At 42.8% G+C, this 23,862-nt stretch overlaps 5 protein-coding genes across 5 annotated transcripts; 2 read left to right on the top strand and 3 right to left on the bottom strand.

Annotated features, from left to right (window-relative positions):
* Positions 1 to 285: 285 nt before the first annotated feature.
* Positions 286 to 1,021, bottom strand: K460DRAFT_374265 (L30e-like protein; the record flags this gene model as incomplete). The annotated part of the gene is made up of 2 exons (XM_040934649.1): positions 286 to 668; positions 736 to 1,021. 2 exons carry the CDS (start codon positions 1,019 to 1,021, stop codon positions 286 to 288), a joined length of 669 nt encoding a protein of 222 aa, XP_040789691.1.
* An 839-nt stretch (positions 1,022 to 1,860) lies between these two features.
* K460DRAFT_352305 (uncharacterized protein) lies at positions 1,861 to 4,550 on the bottom strand (the record flags this gene model as incomplete). Its single annotated transcript, XM_040931642.1, has 4 exons — positions 1,861 to 2,008; positions 2,060 to 3,057; positions 3,106 to 4,265; positions 4,427 to 4,550. 4 exons carry the CDS (start codon positions 4,548 to 4,550, stop codon positions 1,861 to 1,863), a joined length of 2,430 nt encoding a protein of 809 aa, XP_040789690.1.
* A 2,473-nt stretch (positions 4,551 to 7,023) lies between these two features.
* On the bottom strand, positions 7,024 to 7,523 carry K460DRAFT_53728 (uncharacterized protein). The gene has a single exon (XM_040938499.1). It carries the CDS (start codon positions 7,439 to 7,441, stop codon positions 7,190 to 7,192), a length of 252 nt encoding a protein of 83 aa, XP_040789689.1. The 5' UTR covers positions 7,442 to 7,523; the 3' UTR covers positions 7,024 to 7,189.
* A 427-nt stretch (positions 7,524 to 7,950) lies between these two features.
* On the top strand, positions 7,951 to 11,538 carry K460DRAFT_275827 (cell division control protein-like protein Cdc25; the record flags this gene model as incomplete). The annotated part of the gene is made up of 4 exons (XM_040928069.1): positions 7,951 to 8,598; positions 8,640 to 10,928; positions 10,979 to 11,195; positions 11,243 to 11,538. The coding sequence occupies 4 exons, from the start codon at positions 7,951 to 7,953 to the stop codon at positions 11,536 to 11,538; spliced, it is 3,450 nt and encodes a 1,149-aa protein (XP_040789688.1).
* Positions 11,539 to 13,126: 1,588 nt separating this feature from the next.
* On the top strand, positions 13,127 to 14,360 carry K460DRAFT_402490 (glycoside hydrolase family 16 protein; the record flags this gene model as incomplete). Its single annotated transcript, XM_040936531.1, has 3 exons — positions 13,127 to 13,139; positions 13,219 to 13,634; positions 13,689 to 14,360. 3 exons carry the CDS (start codon positions 13,127 to 13,129, stop codon positions 14,358 to 14,360), a joined length of 1,101 nt encoding a protein of 366 aa, XP_040789687.1.
* Between the last annotated feature and the right edge of the window lie 9,502 nt (positions 14,361 to 23,862).

Here is a 23,862-nt window from a genome sequence, read left to right as displayed (position 1 = left end):
AGTTCGCGTTTCAGGCCTTTCGAATGCGTTGACTAGATTTTTATTTGTCAAGCGCAAGAAACAGCCAAACCCGCTACCCGGCTCGTAGCAGCAAAAGACAGAGAGAGAAAGAGATTCCTATGCGGTAATAGAATCAGTCTACTATTGCAAACGCCAGACTCCGCGTCCCTTTTTGAACAGTATGAACTCAACATGGTAGACAAGCCAGACATTTCTTTGCAATCTTGCACACATATATCTTCTGCCTTGCCATCAGATCATATCATATGCGATGATGATCCCTTCTTACTTCCTAACCGTCTTGCTCGCCTTGCCAACCAGCTTCACTAGGTCTCCATAGACCTCGGCAAAATCCTCCATGTCCTCGTCCTTTCCGTCCTTCTTCTTGCCCTGCCTGTCCTTTGCAATCATGACTACGCTCGTCGGCCTCTTGGTTGCGCTTGCCTCTCCTAGCTGCGCACGCGACTTGATGTAGATGTAGGGAACGTTGTGATCTTCGCAGAGTACGGGAATGTGCGAGATGACGTCCATGGGCGAGATGTCGGCGGCGATGACGACGACAGCGGACGGGTTGGAGATGTCTGAGGAAGAGGGTGCGGATGCGGCGGATTTGCGGAGCGCCTTGACAACTTCCTTGACTCCACGGCGGAGGGTTTTGGTCTTCGCGGCTGTGGGAGAACATTAGCAAATGTGCAGGTGCCAATCGCAAGGATATGTGACTAGGGTAGCACATACACTTCTTGACAGTCTTCAGAATCTTCTTGACCTCCTTATCATTGTCTGCTAGTGGGAATGCGAAAGGAACGAGTGCGCCGCGGGGCTCATCGCCCTCTTCGCCGTCCACGACCCTGACGAGTGAGACTTCTGGCGCCTTCTCAAGCTCGGCCTCAAGTGCATCTACCATATCCACGTCGGCCTTGGCCTTCTTCTCCTTCTTGTCCTTTTTGCTCTTCTTCGTTACACCATCGCTCTCTGCGCGCTTCTCCTTCTTCTCCTTCTTCTCTTTGATCTCTTTGGCCATTGTGTATGATTGCGATTGATTATGCTCGGTAATGATGGGACAGGGGGTATTTCCTGCTGTGGTTGACTGCGAGTGCTGCGGCGTTGCAAGCTTGTAGAGCTCTCTGCCCGGAGCTGCATTCGCACTTTTCCAAAATTTCGAGGGCACTAGCAGCGATTGTGCTTAGCGTCTTGGCACCACGACTCTCGCGGATCTCGAGGCTATCAGGTTACTTAGGATCGCATCACGGCAAACACGGGCAAAATCATTGTAAAGGAACATATTTATACATGACTATTTTGAGACCAAAGGGAGACCATCACTCTGCATCATCAATCTACCACCTCAATCCCGTCCACCCTTGTCGCCGCAAAACAAATGAACAATACTGTGGTATATGCAGAAGGAAATCCATGTCGGCTAGAGCCTAAGAGAAAAGGACGAGGTATTAGTCGAATGCAGCAAAGGCGACGCTTGCAACTAGATCGAACGAAATCGCGCTTGGGGCCAGCCTCCAAAGTAGTCCAGAACATTGGGTATGAACGAGGGAAGATATTAGAAGGATGCCAAAGAGGAGAGCCTGAGCTCAGAGGTGTATGAAGCTGGACCAGACCGCCCCATTGCGCCATGTTACCCCGATCTTGAATAATATGAAATAGGAGATAGGAGATAGGAGATAGGAAAGAGAGAAGAGAAGTCGAATGCTGGTACGCCGAACTCCAAGCCATGCTCCCAGATGCAAGGAGATGACAACAGAAGCACAGATGGGAGATCGCACAGTCTAAACACAAAAGCAAAACAAAAGAGATAAGATCAACATGAGGAGACTGTCAGCAGGTCGCTGGCAATGCTGCTCTGGCCTAGTAAGCCATCTGCATCTCAAGAACCTGGACACCACCGGTAGCCAGTGACGGTGTCGCAGATCCAGATCGCGAGGACATGGCGTCCTCGTAGCCGACGAGGGCTTGCGAATGAAGTTTGAAGGCCTCGCCCATGAGCTTAGTGATGCTGTCCAGTGTTAGTGCTAGATACAACGGAAGGGAGAATGATGGTGCTTACCCCCAGACAACGACCTCATCAATCATGCTTCCCCAGAGTCGGGCCACGGTGGAGCTCAATTTCGCACCATACACATCCACAGAATCGTCATCAAACAGGTTTCGTAATTTGTTGTACATGGCCAACTCTTCCTCGGTAGCTGGCTCTTCGTCGTGTTCTAGGCGGTAAAGCCAAAGCGTAAGGATGACCATCAGATCCATGCCAGTGAGAGGATGTTCGATGCTCCAGTTGGTTGCGGAGGTTCGTGCAACCCAACGAATGCCCTGTACGGCTGCTACTTCGATACAATCGAAGCACTCCTGGATGACCTTGATCATTTCCGGCGAGCGCTGGACCTTGTCACGAGCGTTCGTCATGGCTGCCGCAACTTCATACGAGTCGTGGTAGCGGAGGGCTTCCTGGATGGACTTGAGGTCAACGACAAGCCGGGCCCGGGTGTTTCTGTACAGGGCCATGGCGTTGAAGATCAAGGGATGACCCTTGTGAGGGGCGCTCAGCTGAACGACAACCGTTTCTGGCTCGCACAGCTCGAGCGACCTCTCCCAAGTCTCCAAGGCTAGTCGGAGCTTGTACTCAGTAACAACGTCTTGAAGGGCTTCTGGACTCCGCTTGTGATACCAGACTTCGAGAAACAGGGCATTGATCATGACGCGGGTAGCGAAGGCGCTGTAGCGCGCATTCTCTCCCTGGAAAAGGTTGTCATGTGCCTGGCGGAAGGTGATGATCTTCGATGCCGCTAGACTCTCGCGCCATGCTTCGTCATCAGATACCTCCATAGTCCAGAGGGACTCTGACGAAGGGAGCTCCAAGGTGTCGAATTCGTTGAAGCCCATAGCTGGCGTATGGTTGTAGGTCAGCGTCAACAGGCCGAAGAAGATGTATACTGCATAGTATGTCCGTCGGCATTGCTCGTCAACCACCCACTCTTCGTGGTTTGGCTGGGCTCCCTCTCGGGCGTCGGCGCGAAGCTTGAGCTCGTAACGGTTTCCAGCAACCATCTAGCACGTGTTAGTTGACGAAGTAGAAACGAGCGCAGAAAAGCTTACATTTGCCAAAAGACTCTTGATTGAACAAGCCCATTCCAGACCCTTGGGATCACCGCTCCAGCTGGAGAAGATCATGTTCAGCAGTGTACTTTGCATAGTCCACAGGGGACATTTGCGCGAGCTGAAGTTCTCTTTGTTTTGTAGGAATTGATTGACAAGAACCTTGGAACCGATGTGAAGCATGTAGGCCTGATCCTGGTCGAAGATGTATAGGGCACCTATTGACAGCACGGCTAGCAGTAGCGGCGCAGACACTTCAGTGGGGTTGAAGGTAGCTGGGTGCAGGAAGGGTAGGTGATGGTGGAAGAGGTCAAAGTACGTCTTCAGGAGGCGGTTGAGCGTGTTGAGGCTAGGTAGGTGGAACGTCTCGAGCAGCGCGTTCTCGCTGTCGTACTGCTTGATGTTCTCGTAAATGCGCGCGCACTGCTCTTCCGAGTCAAGCTGGGGCGCCCTCGTTATCATCAGAGCCTGGTTGGGGCCGGGCGACTTGCGATAGTCGACGGGCGATACCGGGCCCATCATGGAAGGATAAGGGGAGAGCGCGCCAGGGGTGCCAAGGCCGTTACCGCCATTCATCGACTGGAAGGTGGGTGCGAGGTTGTCGCTGCCCGACATGGTACGCTCCATCAGCGGGGGCAGCTGGTGGGGGTGCGAGTTGAGGGCGCTGGCGCTGTTGAAGGCCGAGTGGGTATCTGGCTGCGCCTTGGAGTCGGGCTGCGGAACCATCGAGTCTCTCCACGGCATCTGCGGCAACATGTTCTGGCCAGGGGCCGTGTAGGGCATGACGGGCTCCATCATGGCCGGGCCAGTCGGTGAGATGACGGGCTCGTGGTGCTCTGGCATCATCTCGGGCTCCTGGCTGGCCATGGCCTTGTGGTGGAAGTCGGTCATCAGCATGGCGGCGGCCTCGAGGTCGGCATCCTCCATGGCCTCGTTGCTGTCTTCGATCTGCTCGAGGGTAGTGGCGGGATTGAGGGGCGGCGGCGGCTTCGAGGGCCCAGCGTCGGCGGCGGCCTTGTTGCTCGTACGGCGCTTCTGCTCGCTGGGGAGAGGGGCGCCCCCATCTTTTGCGTGAACGGTGCGGTCGTGGCGCAGGAGGAGGTCGCGACGCACAAAGGTGCTGCGGCACTTGAGGCACTTGAAGGGGCGTTCTTTGGTGTCTGATGGGTGAGGGGCAGTTAGCAACACCGTTCTGTGCTTGTCTTCCCCGCAGCGCGACCACGGCGCGAGTGTCCCGCATCAGTAAACAGCTACCCCGCGCAAAACAATGGCAGCTCTCATCGCGAAAGAAACGACTACGAGATGGACGACGACGACTTACGAGAACGCTCGTGCCGGCTGCGATGCTCGCTCCGGCTGAAGGCGCGGTTGCAGAACTGGCACTTGTACTTCTTCTCGGGCGCACCCGTTTTGCGAGCCGCCGCGGGCGTCGAGTTGGACGCCATGTCAGCAAAGCAGCAGGTATATACGGGATGCGGTTATTAGGTCGACGTGTCAGGCCGAGGCGTAAGGATGTCGTTGACGGCCGGCGCGCGTGGGCGTTAAAGCGTGTTGATGGGTTCGGTGAAATAACTGTGCTCTTTCATTCCGCGAAGTGGGCATACGATGACGATACGACACCGGGACGGCCGGTGAAAGAGGGTCAGAAGGGGGGGCGACGGCACAAACGGCTTGCTGGCTTGCGCGCGCAACGATGGAAGAATGCGTCGTGGTGGTGGTGATGGTGGTGATGATGATGATGGGAGGGCGGAATAAGGAGACAGACAAGAGAGGGGCTGCGGGCGCGGGCAGCTTCTCACAAAATCAAGAGATGGGGGGGCGCCTGCACGGTCGTCTACTAAGTAGCCTCACCAGCCACCCCTGTGAATGTCGCTCGACCTGAATTAATACAGCTCCGCATGACAACGCTAATACGTAGAAAACGACGGCCAAATCCTACTTTCCAGAAATTCAAAGTCTAGTTTTAATTCTAGTTGTAGTTGTAATTGATTCTCGTCGACAGTCGTCTATCAGCCTGCTCTCCTCCTTGAACCTTCATCGAGCAAGGCGTCATCTCATCTACAGTAGTGACTCGATATCCCGTCCATCACGGTCCATTTCTCGACACTGAATTCTCTCACCCTCGCCTTGACATGGCTACTTGTCGCTCTCCGGGTATTCCCTTAGCATTGCGCCTAAAATCACCACGCTTCTGGGCCCAATTGCAACATGGCAGCCGCCTGTCCAACCATTGCTCTTGCGGGAGCCTCTTCAAGAATGGTTCCGCCGTACCACCCGCTGGCAGCGGAGTCGACTGCCTCAACGGCCAGTTGTCGTACGGCGTCAAGAAAGAGCGGTAAGAATGGCCAGTCGACTTTTACCTGTTGAAGAGGTAGTCTACACGCAGCCCGCTATCAGATGCATCCGACGCTTGTCATGGCTCACCGCCTCACTATCCACACCCGCGCCATGGAATAGAATACTGACACAGCACGCCAAAAAAAATACAAGACAAGTCCAAGATTCGCCCCCCTCCTGGCCTGTGTGCTGGTGTCATTCCATGACGCCGCGTCACGAAAAAGGGGTAACCTCACTCTCCACCAACTTGGCTTTAACGTTACCAAACAAATGCTCCGGCTACGAGTAATTTCAACAAGACCAGGGCGATCGCCGCTTACGCTCACTTGTTCCTGAAATCCATACTTTCGGGCCATGATTCCCGCTCCCCGGACCCACTTCGTCACTTGGTCCCGGTCCACACATGCAGTAGACTGACCACCGAGCTCACCAGGGCTTTAGATAGACTTTGGCACCGTACAGAAGCGCCCCTCTGTGTCATGTTGAGCTCGCAGAGCCCGCCACCTACCTGCCCCGCTTGCCTCTGTCGAGTCGGACATGGACTAGAATCCTTGACCATGGCGCGTGGCCCGCCGTCGTAACGAACGGCGTCGCTACCGTGACAGCTCGTCGTCCTTCACCGTTCGCCTCTGCAAGCGAGCGAGCGACCACGACAATCGCGACTTGAGATTGCATATCAAAGTTCCCCCCAAGTCACCGTGTCCAAACACAAGAGGGGCATTGCTTTTCCTCGAAACCCCCGCGCTAGCACGTTTCTCGTAATGCTTCAGAAGAGAAAGGCCCGTTTGTGCTTGTGGTTTCAAGTGGCATTGGGCGGTCTGTTCGCAAGCACGGATGTCCAAGGCTCGGGGCGTGTCCGCATAGGTATATTGTTATTATGAGCAACTCAACAACAGTAGGGCCTCCATGGACTGAAGACACTCAGCCTACGCGGTCAACAGGACGAACGCTGCCAAAGCTGTCGAACCCCAAGGCGATGACCAGCCCGCTATCACACGCTTTGTTTGCCCAAGCACCTGGGTACGCCTCATAGAATTGCCCGAGAACAAATGAACGGGTGCTGATCCCCCACTCAAGGGCATGCCCACACTCATCCTATCGATGAGTCCTTATCTGCCACAACCTCCCTCAACACCCCACTAGGTCTCAACTCCACATGAGACAAAGTGCTGATGAATGATTCAAGAATTAATCCCACTCGAGCTCGACCCACCCACCAGTGTCGCAGACCTAAAGGCAATTCCTCTTCCGCTTCCGCGCGACACCAAGCAACTTTGAGACTGGAATCAACCCCAAAAGGCCCGCAAGTTTTCTTTCCGAGCTTCCATCGGGCCGTCTATCGCGTGTTACTCACCGCACATCTCATGCGAGTTCAGCGCGGAGTTCAGCGATCTACAGCCACTATTGTTCAATAATTGTTGCACTTGCAGTGTCTTCTCACGGCTAGGTACGAGGTAGACTGCCATGATCGCTTTGTCATTCTCAAATAGTAGCAGCTGTGCAGCTACACGAAAGCCCGTAGCTGTGGCTCTGCGGGGCAAGCGCAGTAACGTCTCACGCAAGAACAAAAACGTGAACAACACTGGTAGACAGAACGTTAGAGGTCGAAAATAAACATGGTTGTACAAGATGCGAGGTCGCACATATCTCGAAGCTCCGGCTTCCGTCCGCTACTACGGTGATGATCTCCCACGTTTCATGGCATGTCGCCCATGAAGCTGGGGCGAGTCAAGACTACAGCGGGGTTCTAGATGAATCTAGAGAGACTGACACCAGGATCTCTTGTTCGGTCGCATAACAGGTGTCTGCGTTGTCCCCAGTTCCTTTGACAAATGCACCACCAACAAGGGATTGGCCCAGCGTCGGTTCGTTGCCGTCTGAATAGATTGCGCGCATGCACATCATCGGCCGCAGAACAGGCTTGGATATATAGAGGTGCAGGAGAGGACAAGGTGTAGATAGACATACAGCCCTGGAGGCGCATGAATACTAGAGCCATTTATTTATTCACGAAGGATGAACCTAGCTAGGGCTTGACACACTTTTAGCTGCCTTTAACCGTACCCAGGCTATCACGTGCGGTCGGGACAACAGGTCCCCACAGTCAGGGCGTCCACCGCTCACGACGCCCTGCCAGCATCCTGCCCTGGTGTTGCAGTCTCTTTCGCTCGACGACACCTCTCTCTCTCCTCTCGAGCATCACTGCAACACAGCTCCTGCGGGCTTCGATTCGCTGCGTCCATCTGCTAGGCGCGAATGTGCGGGCTCTAATTCGCATGTCGGTGCCGCCCTCTAGTCCAATTGCATCCCCTCCTTCCACCCTGGCCATAATACGCGGGCTATTTGAACCTCCAGAGTCGACCGGGTCGCAAGCTCAGTCAGCCCACTTTACGACGCCGAATTAGCCTTTGTCTTGGGCTGCAGCAGAGGGGAAGCCCACGCTTAGGAGTGAAAAGGACGCTGCTGCCTTTCCGCCTCGTCGCGCACGAGACGGTCGCGCCTTCGACCATGAACGGCTTCAACGGCACCGTCTCGCCAGGCGGCATGTACGTGAAAGCGCTTTACGACTACGACGCCGACGACCGCACGAGCTTGAGCTTCCGGCAAGGCGACATAATACAGGTTATTACGCAGCTGGAGAGCGGCTGGTGGGACGGCGTCATCAACGGCGTCCGCGGCTGGTTCCCGAGCAACTACTGCACCGTACTCCAACGCCCGAGCGAAGACGTCGAGGACGACAGGAATGGCGGGGATGTCGACGACGATCAAGACACGCATTCGCTGGGCGGCACAGATTACACAAACTCGGACACGGAGTCACTGAGCGGGAACGACACAATACTGCCCATTGAGCGCAATGAGAGCAGCAAAGAGGAGGAGGCGGCTTTCTGGATCCCCCAGGCCACGCCAGACGGGCGCTTGTTCTACTTCAACACCTTGACAGGTGTCAGCACCATGGAACTGCCCTTGGAGTCGCCCTCGCCAAACGAGAGCGGCCCACGCGACCGCGTCAACGTCTTTATACCCGAGTCGTCTCGACCGCCGCCCGAGCTGCTCGCCTCTGGATACAGCGTCGAGGACACGGACGATGAAACGTCAGCGTCCGACTTCGAAGGCCCCGGGACGAAGGGCTCATACAGCTCTAGGGTAAGTACTGTCATGTTGTTTGAGTGAGCGAGAGCTGACTATCATCACAGCAGGGAAGGCATCGTCTCTCCGACGGTCTCTCATCAGCAACCTCGATGGATTCCATGAATGCGGGCTTTGCGAAAAGGTCCTACGACACAGGTGGTATGAGCTTTTCGGCTGCTGCCCTCCCTCCAACCGGTACCACGGCCACTTCGTTCGCTAACAGCCCTAATGCGGGCGCACCAAATGGCACCTCTACACAGTCGCGGAAATTCTACGACGATGTAAACCCCGTCCCTCTGACATGGAACAGGATGGTCGAGGATATGCGCCGCGCTATTGAGCGCTACAGAGAAGCCATCAATAACAGCGACCGGTCCGAGTTCGTCAAGCGGGCCGAAGACATTTCTGACCATCTACGACTACTACTTGCTGCAGGATCAGGGACTACCGACAATCATTCCGGCAACCCATCCATTATATCTACCAACAAAGCTCTCTACCCCCACTTTCGAGAAACCATGTCACGATTCTCCAAATTGGTCTTGTCCTCCCACATCGCAGCATCTGACTTTCCGCCCCCTGATTCCTACTCAAAGTGCTTGAAAGAAGCGGATGGCGTCTTGAATGGCGTATTTGGCTTCGTCGAAGTAGCTCGCCAGCAGCGAGGGGAAGAAATTCCTCGCCTTGTACCTGGCTTCGTAGTCTGTAGCAATCATGGTGGAAGTTGGCACAACAACGGCACAGAGGCTCGCGAGTCGAATCCCTCGTTGTCGTTCATCGATCAAGAAGATTACGAACCCTCAATCGAGCCCACAGTCAAACTAGACTCTCGCGTTTTGGAAAGGTTGGAGGACATCAAGAGGCTCATCGTCTCTAGCCTTCGCCGATTAGACGAGCAACTCATCGTTCGAGATAGAATCATCACGCATCAGAAGCACCAGGCCATAGGTGAGCATATATGCGGCGCGGCAGGAAAGGTACTGGATGTTTGCCGGCCTTGGATATCAACCATTGAATCAATCAACCTTGCTTCGCTAGCCACAATGCCGCAAGCACAACAGCTCCACGATTTCAGCATTCACAAGCAGAAGGCGTACGATATCGTCTCCGAGCTTGTGATTGCGTGCCAAGGAGTTGCAGCACCCCTTGGAGACGAGTGGGCAGAACTACGCGGTGACTCTCTTGAAGATCGTATCAACGCTGTACGAGCCATCTCGCGGGACCTGGAAGGGACAGTCGCGCAACAATACGGAATACTGCACGCTTTGTCGGATGCAGTACCGTTGGCAGACATTGCGCCCCGGGCAGACTCTCGAAGAAATACAGATAGCGAACTAACAAACTCTCACGCTCGAGTACCGTCTGGTCAAAGGCCACTGCTCAAGGACATGCCGCAATCGCAAACCTACAGCGAAGGTACTCAGCTTGGAGCTGCAGAAGAGACCAAGATCGAACCAATACGATCTGCAAACAGTAACAAAAAGATCAAGGACTTTTTTGGTGAGGTCCCAGTGATCCCACAAGCAACAGTCGAAGAGATTCCCGAGTTTTTGAAGCTCGATCACGAAGGTGAGATCTCGTATGATCACAAAGCAACACCGCCTCAACTGCGCGGTGGCACTCTGGCAGGTCTTGTGGAGCAGCTCACTCGGCACGATCGTCTTGACCCAGCGTTCAACAACACATTCCTACTCACATATCGATCGTTTACTACCGCTTCTGAGCTTTTTGAAATGCTAGTAAAGAGGTGGAGCATACAGCCACCCCACGGACTCGACAAAGAAGATTACCAGCATTGGGTGGATAAGAAGCAGAAGCCCATCAGGTTTCGTGTGGTGAACATCCTGAAGAGTTGGTTCGACAACTACTGGATGGAAGGGAACGACGAAGAGGCACGGATACTGATCCAAAGAGTGTACAACTTTGCGAAAGACCATGTAGCAACTACTAGCACCCCTGGAGCGGCTCCGCTGATGACATCGGTTGAGCAACGATCTCGTGGTCCAGACATGCCTACCAAACGCCTCGTTCCCACATTGAGCGCCCAGACACCACAGCCTATTCTGCCGAAGCACATGAAGAAGCTCAAGTTTCTCGATATTGATGCGACAGAGTTCGCTCGCCAACTTACCATTATTGAGTCAAGGCTATACGGCAAAATTCGACCAACAGAGTGTCTCAATAAAACGTGGCAGAAGAAGCTCGCGCCTGGCGAGCCCGACCCGGCCGCCAACGTCAAGGCGCTTATCCTCCACTCTAACCAATTGACGAATTGGGTCGCACAGATGATCCTGACGCAACAGGATGTCAAACGGAGAGTGATTGTCATCAAGCATTTTGTTAATGTGGCCGATGTAAGTCTTCATCTGCCGCGCCCACAGCAATGACGGCTAATGTGATGTAGAAATGCCGGCAATCGAACAACTTCTCAACACTGACATCCATCATCTCAGCGCTAGGAACTGCGCCAATCCACCGTCTGAATAGGACATGGAGCGCAGTCAATCAGCGATCGATGGGTGTGCTGGAGAGTATGCGCAAACTCATGGGTAGCACCAAGAACTTTGCGGAATACCGAGACACGCTCCACCGTGCGAATCCGCCATGTATACCTTTCTTCGGTCCGTCTCTGCTTGACTCCAAAACCATGCCTCACTAACTTGTATAGGTGTCTACCTCACGGACCTGACGTTTATCGAAGATGGCATACCTTCGCTCATCAAGCGCACAAACCTCATCAACTTTGCCAAGCGTGCCAAAACGGCCGAAGTCATCCGCGACATCCAGCAGTACCAGAACGTGCCCTACCCGTTGCAGCCGGTCCCGGAGTTGCAAGACTACATCTTGACGAATATGCAGAGCGCGGGGGATGTGCATGAGATGTATGAGATGAGTTTGAGTGTTGAGCCGAGGGAAAGGGAAGACGAGAAGATTGCAAGGTACACCCCGCATTACTTCCGCTGATAAGTGTATAGGGTGGACTAACGAGGAGTAGGCTTCTCTCCGAGTCTGGATTCTTGTGATGATTGATACCCCTGATGCACGCATTGTTTAGCAGTTTGAATGGACGAGTTTCGTAACGTTACATGTTGGCTACTACGGTGCACCTGTGAGGATGAACGAGGGCGACTGAAACGCCTTTTGATGCTACAGATTTACGACACTCTGGCGATTGTGGAGCATTGTTATGTTATGGACAGTCGGCGTATGCGGCCTGTTGAGCAGAATCCGGCGTTCTTCGCCCTCGTGTTCGGGCGTGTTTGACGATTGGCATCAGCAATGGGCACCACATTTTAGGATTAGGGGAGCTCCGAGCAATTAGAATCACGAAGTGCCCAGCTGCCCATTGTCATTACAGCCCTAAATATGGTACCTTGCCAAGGCTTAGCAAGCCTACGCAGATTTGCCTCAGGTGGGCTAAGCTCCCTCCTGTTTGAGCATCAGTCGAGTGAAGCGACTGGCTGCTAACTAATGAAGCCAGATGTACCCCCCAGGGCTGGTGCTGCTCGCGAAATTTGGTTCCACCCTGTGCAACCCTGCATCAGCAGGACGTTTTTCGACAGCCCTGGGGCGGCAAAGGCTGAAGTCGGCGTTTTAGGGGGGGGGGGGAGGGGGATTCGTAGGATTGGCCAGTGGCACCGGGTGAGTGTGTTAGCCCCCGTGATTTGCGATGCGACGATCATCTAATTTCAACGTCGAATGCGCGCCCCATGGAATTTCTCCTGGCTCCTTCCCGGCTTCCCTTCGGGTTTTCCTTCTGTGGGGAAGCATGTCCGGGAAGCAAGCAAGAACCGTGCGAGCGCCAAGGGGCATTAGTCAAGGGTGGGAAGGTAAGGGAGCCAATTAGTGATATTGACGTTGTGCAACACTACGAAGCCGTTGCAACGGAGCAGGAATGCACAAAGACTGGACACAGCTGAAGGGGGGGGATTACGTCTGGTTCTCGCGTCCTTGTTCCAAAGTCTGGTACCGCCGTTGAACATGACAGGGAGTCCGCAGCCTGCTCGTTTTGCGCCGTTTTCACTCAACGCTTCTCCCCGGAGATAACATGACCACGGTCTCGTCAATGCTATCCTTTCTATCTCTCCTTGCTGATGAAGGGCTATCGATCTAAGCTTCCTTGGCCTTAACAGGCTACTTGGGCCACTGCTCCGGCCTCGTACCAATACGCTAAGCCTGGGTTTCTGGCAGTCACAAGAACCTAGTATGGTGACTTCGGACTCAGGAAGGTCGATCCTTGGACAACGGTAACGCCCAGACCGGGCGTGAGTGGCTGCAGCCCTACCTGCTGCTTTTAGGACAGGTCGGGGTTGCTTGTCTCTCCAAAAAGCACAGGAGACAGTGTGCTCTTCCCTACCTCTTACTTTTACCTACTACTTACTTACTTGCAACTGCTGCTGGGTCCCGCAGTCCTCACAACTTTTTTTTGGCAACTCGTCGCCCAATCCTTTTCTTTTGTACCTCCTCACCTCAGTCACTCGCTATATACTTCTAATTCGCTGAAATGTTGTTTCACGGTGCTTTGGGCGCCTTACCTTGGCTGTTACTCACCATGTCTCGCTTCTGTGAGTGTACTAGACCACAGCCTTGTCCGGCTGTCTTGTTCCTACCGATTGATTGTGCTGACTGGATGCGCTCCTCCAGCCAATGCCGCCTGCGAATGCGGCTATTCACTTAATAAAACAAGCGACGCGTCTTACGCCGTCTTTACAGAGTTGCTCGAGAACGACTTTCTACACACGTCGACCAAGAACCTTTCTGAAGTAGGATGGGCGCCCCAGGTCTACAATGTTAGTTCCAAGAACGCGCGAGGGCCCTTTGGCAAGAATATGGAGCTGGGCAACGTCGTCACAAATCCGCTTAAGAACAGGGCAGCTTGGTCAGGGCAATCTGAGCATGGCGGCGATGCTGGTCTTGAGTTGTGGGTGCGAGGAGATCATCAAGACGGCTTCGTGAGCGGAGCGGAGATCGTCACACATAGGAACGACATGCTTCTCGGTAGCTATCGCGTGGGAATGAAAATGTCCAACTCGTCTGGAACATGCGGCGCTTTCTTCTTTGTACGAAGACTCCCATCTACTACTGTGAGCTTGAGCATCGCTAATGACGGGCAGTACCACAACAACTCGCAAGAGATCGACATGGAATTCCTCTCGCACCAATTCAACGAATCCCAGGGGACCGTGAACCTCGTAATGCAATCCCCGGAGTCTGTGACCCACGGCTACGATGCCTCAGGCACCTCAGCATTCCAAGTCCAGCGCCTGCCCTTCCGCCCCGACGAGAACTTCCACGAGTACCGCTTCGACTGGACCAAGGACCGTGTGGCCTTTTACGTAGACAGCGTCTTCCTGTACGACATGAAGCAGAACATGCCCACCGAGGGCGGCGCCATGTTCTTCAATCACTGGAGCAACGGCGACCCGTCGTGGTCAGCCGGCCCGCCGGACAGCGACACCGTCATGACGATATCCTACATGAAGGCCTACTTCAACAGCACAGACACGGAGCGCAGCCAAAACGCCTACCGGAGACGCTGTCCCGTCTACGATCCGACCAAAGTCTGCGCTATCCCCGCCCAGAATATTCATCCTGACCCCTCGGTTGGCAAGAATGCGGCCAAGACGTACTTCTTCTCCACGGAGAGCGATATGGCGCCTGGCCAGGCCGTTTACCACGGTGCGGCGGCTGTCTTTAGTGCGCCAGTGCTCTCCATCGTCGTCCCGGGGCTAGTCGCTTTATCGTCAGGAAAATTCAATCGTGTTCGGTCCGTGTTCAAGTTCTAAAGAGTTAATCTAGCTAAGTTGCACAGTAGCAGACAGTTACGCATAGTTGTATATGCTTATTAGTAGTTAGGCAGCTACTAATTTAGGCAAGTTGCTAGTATTGCGCAAGTTGCTAGTATTACTGTTAGTATAAACTTTTTATATATATACACCCTACTGCCTGCAAGGTTATTATTCTATATTTTTATAAAAACTAGATTAATAGTACTTATTAGACAGTTAGCGTCTTAGTAATAGAGTACAGGCTAGTAATATAGTCTGTAAAAGTTAAATATAGAATATATCTTTTATAAAAGTTAAGTTAGGGTTAAAACTAGTATACTAGGTAATTTAATTTATATATATAGTCTTGCACTATTTTCTACTGTCTTCTACTATTTTCTACTGTCTTTTACTATCTTCTACTATTTTCTACTATCTACTTTTGTTAATATTGCAGAGTTAAACTTTTTTATAAACTTTTAAGCTTTATAGCTATATTTTCTATTATATCCTACTTAATGTGCGCACTATCTATTGTCTTCTTACTTTATAATTTATTTTTTAAAGCTATTTTAATAAACTATTTGCTTAATATACTAACTTTTAGCTTGCTTTTTAATATGTATAAAATATAACTAACGCATATTAAAGTAAGCTAGCCTAGGCAATATATCCTAAATATAAACTAGTTTTAAGTATTCTGCTTATTTTATAACTTTATAATTATAACTATACTTGCTTTTATTAGTGTAATAGCCTCTGCAAAGGCTATAGATGCTACTAAAATAAATAGTTTATTTAGGTCTTTCTATTTTAGAAGCACTTTATTTAATTTTAATTTTTTTATTCTTTCTTTTATTAGAAAAACTTTATTATTACTATACTTCTTTTAAAGCCTTAGCTACGTAATAAGCTGTACTAAAAGCTTATATAATTTTATTAGTATTTTCGCCTAGACTATTTTTAGAAATATTAGCTTTCTAGTATTTCTAGCCTTATTTTTAATAGCCTAACTCTAGTTGCAGTTTAGCGTTATTTAGCAGCTAATTACTTTGCACTTAGTTTTAACTTATTAGTACTTTGTACTTGTTTTAACTAGGTTTTTAAAATAGTAAAAAAAAAGCCCCTAGTCTAGCGTTGCAAAAAATAGCTAGAAGTGCGCTAATATAAATTATTTAGTTTTTTTACTACTTTTGCTTTTATACTTTTTATATTTTAACTTAGCTAGTGCTAAATACGTTGCAATTGCTTGCATTTTAGTATAATTAAAAATAACTATTATATAAGCTTTTTTTAGAGTTATCCTATCCTTGCATAGTACTGCCCTGCACTATTTAGCAGTAGTATATATAATTGCAACTAGGTTTAGTTAGCTATAAGGGCAGAAATAAATTAGAAATTTTCTTTTAATTCCTAATATATTCTTGTTTTAGGGGTCCTGTATAACAAGCATTTAGTAGAATATAAACTTAGTAAAAATTTTTATTCTAGTACTTATAAGCAAGTTATACTTTTTAAAATTTATAATATTTTTAATACTGTCCTTAGCTTTTAAGATTATATTAGCCTAATTTTTTACTACAGCTAGGCCTTTTATTATTTTTTTATATTAGCTTTAGGCTAGGGCAATAGTTGCAATATTTTTGTATACTTTATCTATAAACTTATACTTAATAATGCTATTAAAGTCTAGCTTAGTAATTAGATTATACTAGTTAGTTACTTTATTTTTGTTTTTTAGTTTAATAAGAGCTAAAGAAATAAAGATTAAGATTTTATATAAGCCTTTTTTTATTAAGGTACTAGACAGAGCTTAGGCTTTTTATTAGTATCTGTAGTTATGCTCTTAGAGCTTTCTATATAAGTTACTTATAATTATATTTATAAATTTGCAGTTATAGAATTTGTTAAAAATAATACGCCCCTAAACTATAATATAACTAGAAATATAGAGCATTATAGATTTAAGTACTTTAGTATTTTTTCTAGTTATAAAGTAGTAGAGCTTAATAGTTATCTTGTTATACTTTTTTAAGATATAGTTTAAAAGTGTAGTAAAGCTATATATAATAATAAACTATTTTATAAATAGAGTAAAACAGTTTTTTATTGCATCTTTGTAAACTGCTAGCATATTATTATTTTTAATTATTTATAGTACTATTTTAGACTTTTTTTTGTAGCTAATAGTATATTTATAAAAAATAATATTTTTATTATAGTTTATAATGCGTATGTTAACGCGCGGATTAATTTTTATTTTTACTTTTTTATCTTTTATTAGTAGCTCTATGCTGTTTAGTAATTTATTATTTATAAAATAAAAGCAGAGTATAAGTAAATTTGCTAAATAGCACTACTTAAAATAGAAAAAACCTATTTTTATAGCTTCCTTTTTTTATGCGTTTATTACGTAGCTTTATTTACTAACTAGCGTTAAATATACGCGCGGCTTTTTTAGTATTAATAGTAATTTTTTACATGTACATTAGAAGGTCCTCTTTTTAGCTAATAGGTATAGTATACTACTTTTTTCTGTAGTTTAGTATTAACTTATATTTCTAGCTGCTTAAGCTTTTATTACTTCTAACTAATTTAGTAAGTAAACGTGCCCTATTAGTAGCATAAGTAGTGCAGCCCTTATTTTTTTTATGCCTATTATATTCGCAAATATACTACTATTGTCTATTAACTACTTTTTTTTATATAGAATATAGGCCTTGCTTAGTTAGTATAGTGTAAACAGGATATAAAGGCCTTAGACTAGTAGCAAGGTAATTAATTTACTTTTTTAAAAATTTTTAATATAAATACTAAAGAATTTAGCTACTTTTTTCTATTTTTTAATAGTATAGTATTTTATTGCTGTCCTAGCTTGCGCCTTTAAGGCATCTTAAGCCTTAAGCAGTATATTAGTATTATAAATAATTATTAACTATATTCTACTATATACTTACTTTGCATTTAGTAAAGCTTAAAAGCGCTGCTAATCTTCTTTTGCAAGCTTTTCTGCTATTTTAAACTTATTATTATTTTTATTTTTTTTGCTAAGGGTTAAGTTAACAGAGCTTTTTGTAGAACTTTTCTATTTTAACTTATTTTTTATATTTTTGTCTTGCTCTGCCCTTTTATTTTTTTTATTTTTTTTTTTTTTTTTTTTTTTTTTTTCCTGTTTTGCTCTTCTTGTCCTATTCCCCTGCTTGCCTATTATAGTAGCTAATAATTTTTACTTTTTTATTTTCTTTAGTATTCTAGTAGTTGTACTAGGGTCTGTGTTGTCTTTAGAGTTAGAACTAGAAATAATTAGTTTCTACTTTCTGCAGAATTGTAACGCAGGCAAAGTAAGACTAAGCGCAGAAAATTAAAAGCAAACTATAGTTTATAATTAGCTATTAATATTGTTATACTAAAATATATTATATTACCTGTTAGTTTCGGATTCGCTAGCGCTAGGTTATAATATTTAATAGTAATGCCTAGATATTTTTTTACTTTAATATAGGTATTAATAGTAGCTAACAGGTTATTATTATTTATAATTAAATAAAAAGCTAGTGCATTAAAAATTCCTAACTTACTAGGCGTGTACTACTCGCTAAACTTTGCTTGCAATAAGTAAGTAATAAGTATATTAAATTTAAAATACTATAGCTTAATATTAAAGTTATTTTCTTTAAGCTGTTCCTAGCAGGCGGCTAATATTAACTTAAATAATAGGAAGTTTTAGGCGACTTTATAGTTTATGTTGTTTATAATAAAAATATTTGCGTTATTAAGTATTACTTTAGTGTCTAGTGTAGCAAGGCCTATTTTTTTAGTTACTAATACTATAAACATATTTAAGGCAATTAAGAACAACTACTTGCGTTCTACTTTACTTAGTATAAATATTAGCATTTTACTGCGCACTTTATTTTTAACTTTTTTATACTTTCTTATTTTAGAAAGTATTATACTTTATATAGCGCTAGCTACGGCCTTATAGAACTCTACAGGAATATTTATATTATATAATTAAAGATAAACTATAACTTCTAGCTATTACTTTAACTTTAGTATGCGCAGCAACTTAAGTTTATTAAACTAAGTAGTAAGATATTTAATTATATTATAGAGTTCTTTAGTTTTAGTAAATTTAATAAAGTTATTAATAAAAATATTAAAGTTAATTGCGTTAAGGTTATAGCCCTGTTTTATAATTGCTTAGGATATATTATTTAAACTAGGCTTATTTATATAGTTTCTATACTACTGCGCGTTTTTAAGTAGACGCTAGCAGTTTTTATTGCTAGCGTCTTAAAATGCTTTAACTATACTAAGAGCTGTGCGTTATAGTAAAAGATAGTTATAAGCAATATACGCAAGGCAGTATAATTACTAAAAATATGTATTAGAAAGTAGTTATAAGCTACAAAATTGCGCATATTAGTTATATTATACTTTTATACAGTATTGCATTTGCTATATAATAGACAGAAAATTGCGCGTACTTGCGTTACTAATTAGGCGCTTGTAAAAATAGCGCAAAAAAAGTAAACAAGTAGTAGAGTATAATAGCAGCATTGCTAGTTTATTATTAGTAGGGCAAGAAACTAAAAGGTATTTATAGATATTATTATAATAGTAGAGTTATAGTAAATTAAAATTAGATGTTATATAAAAGTAGGGCGAGTAAAGTAAAAGTAAAAGTAACTAAAAACTTAGGACTATAAGCTAGCTTTATATTATAAACGCAGAACGCATAAATTGCATTAGCAGTATAAATATAAGTATAAGTGTTTTTTGCTTTCTAATAGACACTATTAGTTAAAATTAGAAACAGTGCAAGACTATTTATAATTATTTATAATAATAATAGCAAGCTTTACTTACTAACTACTTATACATAAGTAAGTTGCAAATTTCTAGATACAGAAACTATATTCTAATAAAGTAGGGACTATACGTATATTATCTAGTTTAAGTTAATTTTATAAAATAGTAGTAAAGCTACTATAAGATTAGAGCGTATATATTTTTATATACAATAGTCTATATTGTAAAAACTTAGTAAAGTTGTTAGTGCATTACTATCTGCCTATAAGCTAGGGAAGTACACGCTTTTTTTCTAATAGTAGTAAAAGTTAGTAGCGCAGGATAGGCTAGGCTAGAAAATAAGAAGTATATTATTTGCATTTTCTTGTAGTTAAAAAGGGGGAGCTTAAAAAAGCTGTTAGCGTTAGTAGAAAGTAGTTAGAATTAATAAAGTGTGCAGTCTTTGTATTCTAGTATATAAATATAAAAATAGTTTAATAAACTGCTATTAGCGCTCTAGTTTAACTAAAAAGTATAAAGTATTGTATTTTCTTACTTTATAAGCTAATGTTAGAGAAGCGCTAGGATATTACTAATATAGTTAGAATTAAATATAAAGTAAAAAGTATATAGACTTTATTGCGTAGTATACTATATATAATTGTTGTAAAGTAGCTAGCGCAGAGCACGCATTTAAGGCTATAGTATTGCATTTTTTATACTATATATATTTACTTTAATTAAACGCTTCTAAAAACTTTTGCATATTGTCTACAACTTTAGCATAAACTTTTTAAAAAACTAAAGTCCTTCTAGGTACTATATATATACTATAACTAACCTTTTAATAGTTATATAATATATCTAGCATAAATATTATAATATAGCTGTTTTTAAAAACGCTGTGTCCTATTAAATACAGAAAAGTGCAGTAGTTTAAAGTTATTATTATTTATACTAAACTGTAGAGGACTGCCTAGGACTAGCAAGAAAGTAAAACTTTATTATCTAGGTTGCGCTTTTAATACTCTATTTTAGAGCTTAGTACTATACTATTAAATAAAATAGTATCTTGTATATTAATAGTGCAAATAAGCGTATTAGAGTGTTTAGAGCAGCTCTAGCTTGCATATACTTTTTAACGCGTAGTATAATATAGTTTTTAACAGACTGCCTAAAGTCCTATAAATAGATATTAATATTTTGTATCTTAATATAGATAGGGAGTAGCTCTTTTTAGAGTATATAATATATCTAGGTTAGAGTAAGACCTCTATAGGCAGAATTACTCTAATATTAGGTAGTAGATAGTATACGTAGGGGGGGGGGAGGGAAGCAGACTATAAGTTATATATATATAGATAGATGCGATATAAACTATACTATTTTAGTACTAGCTTTAAACTAAATAGAGGAATAAAAAGGTAGTAGAAATAACTAAAAATTAGAATATATATATATACTGTTTAACTATTTAAAGACTAGCAGAGTAGCTATAGCAGTTAAAGAGGGTAGCTAAGGTGCGACACTCTTAAGTAATATTTTTATTAAATTAGTTTAATATAGTGTATAGCATTGTAATATATATAGTATTAGTTATAGCCTATTAATATAATATTAGATAGGTTTAGTAGTTATTATACTTAGTAGTCTATGTATATGCAGCAATGTTTTGCAAGTCCTATTTTAAAATTCTTTATAGGCGTAGAAAAGTGCGGTAGTTATTTTATATTTATAGTTTTTTACTATTTTCTACTATTAATTACTGTTAATAAAGCTATTTAGGAACTTGCACTAGACTCTCTAGCTTTATTTTAATATCTTTATTAGTATCCTACTTAATAATTTTATTACTAGCTGTTCTATTTCCTTATAGTCTATATTGTAGTGCTATTTTTAAGGACTGCTTACTTAGTATGCTAAACTCTAGTTTGCTTTTTATAGTATATAGAATAATACTTTTACACAGATTAGCAAGTTAGCCTATATAATACCTTCTAAATAAAAATAAGTATTATATTGTTATTTGTATTATATTTTTATAATAATAACTATATTTGCTTCTATTAGTATACTAGCCTCTATAAAAGCTATAAATGCTACTAAAATAAATAATTTATCTAGGTCCCTCTGTTTTAAAAGCGCTTTCCTAAGTTCTAACCTATTTATTCCTTTTTTTATAATAAGAACTTTGTTATTAATATACTTCTTTTAGCGCGCTAGCTGTGTACGAAGCTATACTAAAGGCTTATACAATTTTATTAGTATTTTTACTTAGGCTGTTTTTAAAAGTACTAGCTTTTTAGTTTTCCTAGCTTTATCTTAGATAGCTTAGCTCTAGTTGCAGTTTAGTATTATACTGCCGCTAACTATATTGCACTTGCACTTAATGTAGCAGGACGTAAACTTTAACTTAGTTAGTTTATTAATATTTCTAGCAGATAAATAATTATTTAATATTGCAAAATATAGCTGCATGTTTTCTAATATAAACCGCCTAGACTTCCTACTGTCTTTATTTTTATATGCTTATAGCCTTTAGTCTAGCAAAGCTTAGGTATATTATAATTGCCTGCATTTTAATATATTTAAAAATAACTATTTTATTAGCTATTTACTTGCTAAACCTGTCTTAGAATAGTATAGCTTTATACTGTTAAGTAGGGTTATATATAGTAAAAAAAGAGTTAACAAGTTTATAGAAGTAAAAAAGTATTAAGATATTTTTTTTAACTTTTAATATCTGCTTACGCTAGGGGTTATACGTAATAAGCATTTAGTAGAGTATAAACCTAAGAAAAATATTTACTCTAGTAGTCCTAAGCATGTTATACTTTTTAGAAGTAGTAATAGCTTTAATACTATTATTAGCTTTTAAGATTATATTAGCCTAATACTTTGCTGCAGCTAAGCCTGCAATTATCTTCTTACGCTAGCGTTAGGCTAAAAAGACTATTGCAATATTTTTATACACTTTGTCTACTAATTTATATTTAATAATACTGTTAAAGTCTGCCTTGTTAACTAGCTTGTACTACTTAGATATTCTATTAGTATCCTCTAGTTTAACTTAGAATAAAGAAATAAAAAACAGGGTTTTAGGTAAGTTTTTCTTTTTTAAAGTACTAGATAGAGCCTAGGCTTTTTATTAGTACTTATAATTATGCTCTTAAAGCTTTTTATATAGTGTATTTATAATTATGTCCTTAGGCTTATAGTTATAGGATTTGCTAGAAATTATGCCACCCTAAACTATAATGTAGTTAGAAATTTAGAGTTATAAGCACTTAACTATACTAGTACTTTTCTTATTTACTATGCGGTAGTTTTTAATAGTTATTTTATAACACTTTTTTAAGACGCGTTGCAGATGTGTAGTAAAGTTACTTATAATAACAAACTATTTTATAAATAGAGTAAAATAGTTTTCTATTGCATTCTTGTAAACTACTAGCATATTGTTATTTCTAATTGTCTATAGTACTATTTTAGGCTTTTTTTTGTAGCTAAATATATATTTGCAAGTAGTAATAGTTTTATTATAGTTTGCAATAAGTGCGTTAGCGCAGGGATTAATTTTTATTTCTACTTTTTTATTTTTTATTAGTAGCTTTATGCTATCTAGTAGTTTGTTGTCTATAAAACCCTAAATATAGTTAAAAAAAGTTAGCTAAGTTGTACTACTTTAACTTAAGAATAACTATTACTATAGTATTGTTATTCTATGCGTCTAGTACGTAGCCCTATTTGCTAGCTAGTATTAGATATATACGCAGCTTTTTTAGCATAAATAGAAATTCCTTGCACGCATATTAAATAGTCCTCTTATTAGCTATTAGGCACTATCTACTACCCTTGTGTACAGTTTAGTATTAACTTGTATTTTTAGTTGCTTGGGTATTTATTACTTCTAACTAATTAAGCTAGTAAATATACCCTACTAAAAGCTTAAGTAGTATAGCCCTTATCTTTCCTATACTTATTGTATTTCTAAATATACAACTTTTGTCTTTTAACTATACCTTCTTGTATAGAAGATAGACTCTATTTAGTTAGTAAAGTGTAAATGTAATATAAAGGTCCTAAACTGCTAGTAAAATAATTAATTCGCTCTTTAGAGCTCTTTAATACAAATACTAAATAATTTAGCTACTTTTTCCTATTTTTTAATAGTGTAGTATTTTCTCTCTAGCCCTATTTGTATTGTTAAGGCACTTAGATCTTTAGGCTATATATTAGTATTATAGACTATAGTTAACAGTTTTCTACTATATACTTACCTAGCGCTTATTAAAACTTAGAAGCGCTATTAATTTTCTTTTGCACGCTACTATGCTATTATAACATTATTATTCTTTTTATTGCTATTATTAGTGTTAACAACGTTATTGTCTGCAGAACTTTTATTATCTAAGCTTTTATTTTTATTATTGCTTTTAGCTTTCTTTGCTTCTTTAACTTCTTTCTTTTTTTTTATTCTATTTTTTTATTGTTTTTCCCTCCTTCTTGTCCTCTTCCTACCTTGTCTGTTATTTTAGCAGTGTCTTTTTTTTTATTATTTTTTTGTATAGTTTAGTAGTTATACTAGGGTTAGCATTGTTTTTAAAGTTAGAACTAGAAACAACTAGTTTCTTCTTCCTATAGGGTAGGGGCTTAGGCAAAATAAGATTAAGCGCAGGGGATTAGAAGCAAACTGCAGTCTATAGTTAGCTATTAATATAATTAT

The sequence above is a fragment of the Cucurbitaria berberidis genome, assembly GCF_010015615.1.
Source record: "Cucurbitaria berberidis CBS 394.84 unplaced genomic scaffold K460scaffold_2, whole genome shotgun sequence".
Lineage (NCBI taxonomy): Eukaryota > Fungi > Ascomycota > Dothideomycetes > Pleosporales > Cucurbitariaceae > Cucurbitaria > Cucurbitaria berberidis.
The sequence above is the reverse complement of the archived record's forward strand: the minus strand, read 5'-3'. Positions and strand labels throughout refer to the sequence as shown.

Coding starts and splice junctions, on each gene's coding strand:
- K460DRAFT_53728 (XM_040938499.1), bottom strand. CDS start 7,441: ATGGCTCTAGTATTCATGCGCCTCCAGGGCTGTATGTCTATCTACACC.